General features: G+C 46.2%; 1 protein-coding gene across 1 annotated transcript in view; it reads right to left on the bottom strand.

Annotated features, from left to right (window-relative positions):
* ttc19 (tetratricopeptide repeat domain 19) overlaps window positions 1-7690 on the bottom strand; it is a 15944-nt gene extending 8254 nt beyond the window's left edge. Inside the window, exons 1-3 of the mRNA XM_079650551.1 lie at window positions 7470-7690; window positions 3716-3825; window positions 2593-2684 (exon numbers count right to left, since the gene is read on the bottom strand). Coding sequence (XP_079506677.1) covers window positions 2593-2684; window positions 3716-3825; window positions 7470-7531 — 264 coding nt within the window. The 5' untranslated portion in view covers window positions 7532-7690. The remainder of the gene's footprint in view (window positions 1-2592; window positions 2685-3715; window positions 3826-7469) is intronic.
* Between the last annotated feature and the right edge of the window lie 1695 nt (window positions 7691-9385).

Raw genomic sequence — 9385 nt, forward strand, 5'->3', positions numbered from 1 at the left:
TTCTTACTGTGATCAGATGTCCTGTATAATCATTTATCAACTATTCCTGTATTAGTGTTTTATTTGATTCCTCTGCTTTTATTCTTTCATATGTGGGTACTAAATGGCTACAAACAGTGTGGAGAAATTAGATTAAACATGTTTTATTACTCTATGGGAAATGGAAGCAGCATGTCAAATGATCAGGGAAATCTACTTGTTTTAAATAGATGTGTGTGGTTGATTGCTTTGTATTAATAATAGCAGTATGGGTAAAGGAAGCTGGAAATATGCAATGTGAAACCTTTTATTTGAAATAAAGATTCTGCAGGACAATAGCTCAAGTGTCTGAAAGAGCTGCAGGCTAAATGAGTGTGCGGTACTTTTTACTGCTTGAGAGCATAGGTAATGTGTTCCTCGTTATTATTGATATGAAAGTAATTAACATGTATTACGTATATTTAGCCAACTATAACAACTATATCTTAAAACATACTTTTAACTTGTGTGTGGTAACCTGAGGGGGGAAGATGGACAAAGGGCCATAAAGGAGATGTGTGTGTGCTGGCTGCAAGATGTGAAATAAGATAAGGAAACTTGTTGTTTAGAGCAGGTTCGGGTCTTCGTCAAACTGAATGAGACTTTTTGTTTCCGGGTTTCTTCTGCTGTGTCGCACTGATTGGGTGCGACAGGCCATGTGTTGGTCTCTGCCAATAAGATGACCTCTGGGGGAAAGCAGGCACACACCTCCTCCTGTGTTTTAGTATGAAAGCCTGTGTTTTCCTTTGGTTCGCGCTCTTGTTTTTCACCGGCCGTTCCTGAGACCTGTCTCACACGTGGTAGAACCTGAGCCCGGAGTACTCTGCAGAGTGCTTCGTGATTTCTTTGTATTTGTATTTTGTATTGTTACTGTATATCATTAAAGCCGGATTATTGTTTAACTTGTATTCTGGTGTTTCTTAATCCCTCCTTTTTCCCGAATTCACCCAGTTTAGCAAACGACACGCGGAGACGAGGTTGGTTTTCAACATCCTCCAATCTCCAACACGGTCTGTTCCTGAAGTTGATTGAAAACGGTATAGGGGGGAAAACATATGATATCATTAAGAGATGTCTTCCCCCAAAGTAGAGGGGTGAAACAGGGCTGCAGTCTCAGCCCCACCAGGTTTAACATTTATATTGATCCATTGGCTAAGTCATGAGAACAATCTGATATCCCTGGACTCACCCTCTCTGACACACTAATGAAATGCCTCCTGTTTGCAGATGATCTAATATTGATAGCTCCATCTAAGCATTACAACAGCAAATGGATCATCTGGAGACCCTCTGTCAGACCTGGACCCTGACAGTTCATCTAGAGACCCTCTGTCAGACCTGGACCCTGACAGTTCATCTGGAGACCTTTTGTCAGACCTGGACCCTGAAAGTTCATCTAGAGACCTTCTGTCAGACCTGGACCCTGACAGTTCATCTGGAGACCTTCTGTCAGACCTGGACCCTGACAGTTCATCTAGAGACCTTCTGTCAGACCTGGACCCTGACAGTTCATCTAGAGACCTTCTGTCAGACCTGGACCCTGACAGATCATCTAGAGACCTTCTGTCAGACCTGGACCCTGACAGTTCATCTAGAGACCTTCTGTCAGACCTGGACCCTGACAGTTCATCTGGAGACCTTCTGTCAGACCTGGGCCCTGACAGTTCATCTGGACTGGACCCTGACAGTTCATCTAGAGACCTTCTGTCAGACCTGGACCCTCACAGTTCATATGGAGACCTTCTGTCAGACCTGGACCCTGACAGTTCATCTAGAGACCTTCTGTCAGACCTGGACCCTCACAGTTCATCTGGAGACCTTCTGTCAGACCTGGACCCTGACAGTTCATCTAGAGACCTTCTGTCAGACCTGGACCGTGACAGTTCATCTGGAACCCTTCTGTCAGACCTGGACCCTGACAGTTCATCTGGAGACCTTCTGTCAGACCTGGACCCTGACAGTTCATCTGGAGACCTTCTGTCAGACCTGGACCCTGACAGTTCATCTAGAGACCTTCTGTCAGACCTGGACCCTGACAGTTCATCTGGAACCCTTCTGTCAGACCTGGACCCTGACAGTTCATCTGGAGACCTTCTGTCAGACCTGGACCCTGACAGTTCATCTAGAGACCTTCTGTCAGACCTGGACCCTCACAGTTCATCTGGAGACCTTCTGTCAGACCTGGACCCTGACAGTTCATCTAGAGACCTTCTGTCAGACCTGGACCCTCACAGTTCATCTGGAGACCTTCTGTCAGACCTGGACCCTGACAGTTCATCTGGAACCCTTCTGTCAGACCTGGACCCTGACAGTTCATCTGGAACCCTTCTGTCAGACCTGGACCCTGACAGTTCATCTGGAGACCTTCTGTCAGACCTGGACCCTGACAGTTCATCTGGAGACCTTCTGTCAGACCTGGACCCTGACAGATCATCTGTGTGTGTGTGTGTGTGTGTGTGTGTGTGTGTGTGTGTGTGTGTGTGTGTGTGTGTGTGTATGTGTGTGTATGTGTGTGTATGTGTGTGCATGTGTGTGCGTGTGTGTGTGTGTGTGTGTGTGTGTGTGTGTGTGTACCTTGGCCTTCTTCAGCAGCAGGATGATCTCGTCCTCTTTCCTCTGAGCTTCATCTCTGCGATCTTCATCAGAGCTGCTGAACAGAGAGAAGGCTACACACACACACACACACACACACACACACACACACACACACACACACACACACACACACACACACACACACACACACACACACAGTATTGATTGTCTGACTGCAGATACACATATCGATCACAGCTGATCACATGGAGGCAGATTTAGGTTTTTTAAAGTTCATTTTATTTTAAGTGAAGTATCAGGTGAGAGAGAGAGACAGGTGAGAGAGAGACAGGTGAGGGGGACAGGTGAGAGAGAGACAGGTGAGAGATGGACAGGTGAGGGAGACAGGTGAGAGAGAGACAGGTGAGAGAGAGACAGGTAAGAGAGAGACAGGTGAGAGAGAGAGACAGGTGAGGGAGACAGGTGAGAGAGAGACAGGTGAGAGAGAGACAGGTAAGAGAGAGACAGGTGAGAGAGAGACAGGTGAGAGAGAGAGACAGGTGAGGGAGACAGGTGAGAGAGAGACAGGTGAGAGAGAGACAGGTAAGAGAGAGACAGGTGAGAGAGAGAGACAGGTGAGGGAGACAGGTGAGAGAGAGACAGGTGAGAGAGAGACAGGTGAGAGAGAGACAGGTGAGAGAGAGACAGGTGAGAGAGAGACAGGTGAGAGAGAGACAGGTAAGAGAGAGACAGGTGAGAGAGAGACAGGTAAGAGAGAGACAGGTGAGAGAGAGAGACAGGTGAGGGAGACAGGTGAGAGAGAGACAGGTGAGAGAGAGACAGGTGAGGGAGACAGGTGAGAGAGAGAGACAGGTGAGGGAGACAGGTGAGAGAGAGACAGGTGAGAGAGAGACAGGTGAGAGAGAGACAGGTGAGAGAGAGACAGGTGAGGGAGACAGGTGAGAGATGGACAGGTGAGAGAGGGACAGGTGAGAGAGAGAGACAGGTGAGAGAGAGACAGGTGAGAGAGAGACAGGTGAGAGAGAGACAGGTGAGAGACAGACAGGTGAGAGAGAGACAGGTGAGAGACAGACAGGTGAGAGACAGACAGGTGAGAGAGAGACAGGTGAGAGCTGTAAAGGATGAAGGAGTGTATACGGACCTATGGCCGCCCAAAGCACTCCTCCTCTTCCTCTTTGTGTGTTTTCTCCGATGGACTCAGGTGGGGATGGACTCATTACCCAGCATGCCGAGCGTTTCCCCTCCACAGAGCTGAAGAAGGTGAAAGGTCAAACACTTGAACACCTGCTTCCCCTCCTCTCTCCTCGGCTCCCCTCCTCAGTCCTCCGCTCGCATCTCCTGTGGGCGGGACTAAGTCACGAGGATAGGAGTCGAGGAAATGAGTCTAGGAGGGGAGATTTAAGAATTGAGAAGCCTCTATAGAAAGTGAGAGAGAGAGAGAGAGAGAGAGACAGAGAGAGTGACAGAGAGAGAGAGAGAAAGAGAGAGAGAGAGAGAGAGAGAGAGAGAGAGAGAGAGAAAGACCCTAACCTGTATGGAAACAATTCTTCCCAAAACTCAAACATAAGCATACCCAAATATTTAAAAACGAAAATGAAAAACTAAAAATACTTCTGGGGGAATATAAAGAGAGCTGCATTGTGGCAGAACAGTTTGTCTCTGCCTTCCACAGTGTGAGGGACAGTTTGTCTCTGCCTGCCACAGTATGAGGGACAGTTTGTCTCTGCCTGCCACAGTCTGAGGGACAGTTTGTCTCTGCCACAGTGTGAGGGACAGTTTGTCTCTGCCACAGTCTGAGGGACAGTTTGTCTCTGCCTGCCACAGTGTGAGGGACAGTTTGTCTCTGCCACAGTCTGAGGGACAGTTTGTCTCTGCCACAGTGTGAGGGACAGTTTGTCTCTGCCACACTGTGAGGGACAGTTTGTCTCTGCCTGCCACAGTATGAGGGACAGTTTGTCTCTGCCTGCCACAGTCTGAGGGACAGTTTGTCTCTGCCTCAGTCTGAGGGACAGTTTGTCTCTGCCTGCCACAGTCTGAGGGACAGTTTGTTTCTGCCACAGTGTGAGGGACAGTTTGTCTCTGCCACAGTCTGAGGGACAGTTTGTCTCTGCCACAGTGTGAGGGACAGTTTGTCTCTGCCACAGTCTGAGGGACAGTTTGTCTCTGCCTGCCACAGTCTGAGGGAGTTTGTCTCTGCCACAGTGTGAGGGACAGTTTGTCTCTGCCACAGTCTGAGGGACAGTTTGTCTCTGCCTGCCACAGTCTGAGGGAGTTTGTCTCTGCCACAGTGTGAGGGACAGTTTGTCTCTGCCACAGTGTGAGGGACAGTTTGTCTCTGCCACAGTCTGAGGGACAGTTTGTCTCTGCCACAGTCTGAGGGACAGTTTGTCTCTGCCACAGTCTGAGGGACAGTTTGTCTCTGCCTGCCACAGTCTGAGGGACAGTTTGTCTCTGCCACAGTGTGAGGGACAGTTTGTCTCTGCCACAGTCTGAGGGACAGTTTGTCTCTACCTCAGTCTGAGGGAACCGGAGGGAGCAGATACACCAGCTCTCACATCTTATATATCATGTTATATTTTGTATTCATGTTTCTATGAATGAAATGAATCTGTGCGGTTTGTCTATAACTGTCCATTTGTGTGTGTTTGTGTGTATCTGTGTATAGATGTTACAACTATACAGAGCTTTGGCAATATTGAATGTAACTATGGTCATGCTAATAAAGCTTTTGAATTGAATTGAGTTGAGAGAGAGAGAGAGAGAGAGAGAGAGAGAGAGAGAGAGAGAGAGAACACGATGCGTAGTTCTTTTGGAAAACATGTGTTTCTTTGAGCCTGTTTGCCTCGTTAACGTAAATTATACTCGTTACATTGAAAATGCATCATTTGTGATTCAAATAATGGTTGTTGGTAATGTATTAGCGACCCATCCTTACGGGAGCTCCCAATCGTCTCCATTCTGACTGGTTGAAACATCACACAAGCACCCCCTGCCATCATTACACAAGCACCCCCCGCCATCATTACACAAGCACCCCCCGCCATCATTACACAATCACCCCCTGCCATCATCACACAAGCACCCCCCGCCATCATTACACAATCACCCCCCGCCATCATTACACAAGCACCCCCCGCCATCATTACACAATCACCCCCTGCCATCATCACACAAGCACCCCCCGCCATCATTACACAATCACCCCCTGCCATCATCACACAAGCACCCCCCGCCATCATTACACAATCACCCCCCGCCATCATTACACAAGCACCCCCCGCCATCATTACACAAGCACCCCCCGCCATCATTACACAATCACCCCCTGCCATCATCACACAAGCACCCCCCGCCATCATTACACAATCACCCCCCGCCATCATTACACAAGCACCCCCCACCATCATTACACAATCACCCCCTGCCATCATCACACAAGCACCCCCCGCCATCATTACACAAGCACCCCCCGCCATCATTACACAAGCACCCCCCGCCATCATTACACAATCACCCCCTGCCATCATCACACAAACACCCCCAACCACTCTCTTCTAAATAACCCAATACACACAATTATCAATCTTTAATTGCAAATAGAACGTGATATTCAGTCTGTGTGTGTGTGACTGTATGTGTATAGAATTTTTTTTTCTTCCAATATCCTTTAAACCCACTGCAGCCTTGCACTCCGCCAGGAGAGGTCGCTGTAGCTTGGAGAAATGAACCTATTTTCGAAACAGTTGTCCAAGTGGTTCGATGCTTCACAAAAAGCTTAATTTGCCCATCACTAGGTCCTGTTGTTACTCTGAAGGAGGTGTTCACCCAGGGCCGTGGGAAGTAGGGGTGCTGAGGGTGCTGCAGCACCCCCTGGTGGAGGACAGGGGATCTGCACTTCCACAAGATATAATACCAAAAAAAATGAATTTTCAGCCTTGATGGAACAACATTCATAATGAAGTAAAGATAACACCCTTTTTTCAACCCGGTTACATTGTCCACCAGGCGCCCGCAACTCACAGCCAAAGTGAGAGAGATAGAGAGAGGGGATACCGCGGGGATACGTTATCTCAGTGAGTCTCAAACGTTTTGATCACAATTTATGTAAACAAATATTTCCAAGGTACACCTTTATAATTATTAGGATAAATCAAAACAGGTTTGAAATCATTCCAATCTATACTATAGGACAGTAAACCAAAAATATTGTTTAAAACTGGAGAGATTTAAAAATATGGATAAATAAATAAATAAATGTTAACTGGTAAAATAAGATATGAATGAACAACACAAATAAAATAAGTTACATTTATTTGTTATTGGCTATGGTAGGTTATTGGAAATGTTCACATACTTATTTGATTAATAAAATGCAAACCGATCTGTTGTACCCTCTAGATCAGTCTCTAGTAATTGGGCGCTCAAAGTGCACCAGATTGAAGCATTTGACTTTAAAATGTTAAAAAAATCTTCCCGGGGAGAAACCTCCGGACCCCCCTAGAGGATCCAATTAAAACATGTTATAACACTAAATAAATTTGAAGCCTTGTTATATAAGCTGTCCACCATGTCAATATGTTTCTCTTTTTGCAGTGTATTGGTCTTTTGTAGAGGTTTTTCATTGCCAGCTAAAATCTTGCCTATAGGGCAGCAAATGGGTCAGAACCAGCCCTGGTGTCATCTCCACAGAACCCCCCATTTGAAACATGTTCCCACGGCTATGTGTTCACCCCATGGGTTCATATGAGAGAGAGGGTTCCTTTCAGGGTCTGCAGGGTGTGTGTGTGTGTGTGTGTGTGTGTGTGTGTGTGTGTGTGTGTGTGTGTGTGTGTGTGTGTGTGTGTGTGTGTGTGTGTGTGTGTGTGTGTGTGTGTGTGTGTGTGTGTGTGTGTCACCTCCACAGAGACCGGACGTTTCTCGCAGAGAGCACGGCTCTTCTCAGACCGCGCGCCGCCATCTTTTCTGTTTACACAACGAGCGGAAGTCACGTGGTGCGACTCCACGCCTTCACAACATGCTTCTCAACCGTTTTTATTGTACATCCATGCTTCACAATAAGAGCAGCGGAAGTCACGTGGGGCGACTCCACGCCTCCACTATAAGGGTTATGGCTAGAAAGGATCCGTCTAATGTAAATATGACGTCACGTTCTCGTTCTAACTCTCGTTGTAATCGGAGCGGCTCGGTTGTAATCGGAGCGGCTCGGAAGCGCAGTCACGTGGCTGAATGTTTACGTTTGGGATGGCGAGAAACTAAACTATATTCAGTATGTAAATACTTGTTAGCGGTCTTGCTGTTCAAAGAAGAATGACAACACTGTAGATCAGCAACACTATGGTTTATTTTGTATTCACAGGCAAGTCAACGTTGTTGCAGTAAAAGTCCCAAGATAGCTGCTGGTGCAATAAAATATATGTTGCATGTTACTGCTGTAGATGTGTTTACCTCTTTTATATCCCGTTGGGTCGTTTAATCTGCAGCAATGCACCATATTCTATAATATCATCATATATGTAGCTTTGTCTCTGTCGTATCTTTCAAAAGTAAAGTGAAACAGCTGTTTTCAGCTTTGTGATGAGGCATTTTCCAGCTGATCCAAGAGGCTTTTTAAACACCTTACTTGGCTTAAGAGGGAGGGGAATCTTCTCAACACATAAAGGAACACTTTATCCTTCAGTTTATCACAAACATTACATCAACACATTTGGAGATCCTAATTTGAATCCAGTCTGTAATTTGATATTAAGGTTTTAATAATGAAATGAGGTCATGAATCGAGTTCAAGGTTAAGATCATCTTTATTATCCTATGTACAAAGATTAACATACAACATTAATATAACAGTAACGAATAAAACAAAATAACATTATGCAACTCTGATCTTCTTGCTGATACTTTTCAAAGTTACTTTTACATTTGCTCTACTTCTCCTGCTACTGTTTGCTCTACTTCTCCTGCTACTGTTTACTCTACTTCTCCTGCTACTGTTTACTCTACTTCTCCTGCTACTGTTTACTCTACTTCTCCTGCTACTGTTTGCTCTACTTCTCCTGCTACTGTTTGCTCTACTTCTCCTGCTACTGTTTACTCTGCTTCTCCTGCTACTGTTTGCTCTACTTCTCCTGCTACTGTTTACTCTACTTCTCCTGCTACTGTTTACTCTACTTCTCCTGCTACTGTTTGCTCTACTTCTCCTGCTACTGTTTACTCTACTTCTCCTGCTACTGTTTGCTCTACTTCTCCTGCTACTGTTTACTCTACTTCTCCTGCTACTGTTTACTCTACTTCTCCTGCTACTGTTTACTCTACTTCTCCTGCTACTGTTTACTCTACTTCTCCTGCTACTGTTTGCTCTACTTCTCCTGCTACTGTTTACTCTACTTCTCCTGCTACTGTTCGCTCTACTTCTCCTGCTACTGTTTGCTCTACTTCTCCTGCTACTGTTTACTCTACTTCTCCTGCTACTGTTTGCTCTACTTCTCCTGCTACTGTTTACTCTACTTCTCCTGCTACTGTTCGCTCTACTTCTCCTGCTACTGTTTGCTCTACTTCTCCTGCTACTGTTTGCTCTACTTCTCCTGCTACTGTTTACTCTACTTCTCCTGCTCCTGTTTGCTCTACTTCTCCTGCTACTGTTTGCTCTACTTCTCCTGCTACTGTTTACTCTACTTCTCCTGCTACTGTTTGCTCTACTTCTCCTGCTACTGTTTGCTCTACTTCTCCTGCTACTGTTTACTCTACTTCTCCTGCTACTGTTTGCTCTACTTCTCCTGCTACTGTTTACTCTACTTCTCCTGCTACTGATTGCTCT

This window comes from Notothenia rossii (assembly GCF_949606895.1).
Source record: "Notothenia rossii genome assembly, chromosome: 9".
In the NCBI taxonomy this organism is placed as follows: domain Eukaryota; kingdom Metazoa; phylum Chordata; class Actinopteri; order Perciformes; family Nototheniidae; genus Notothenia; species Notothenia rossii.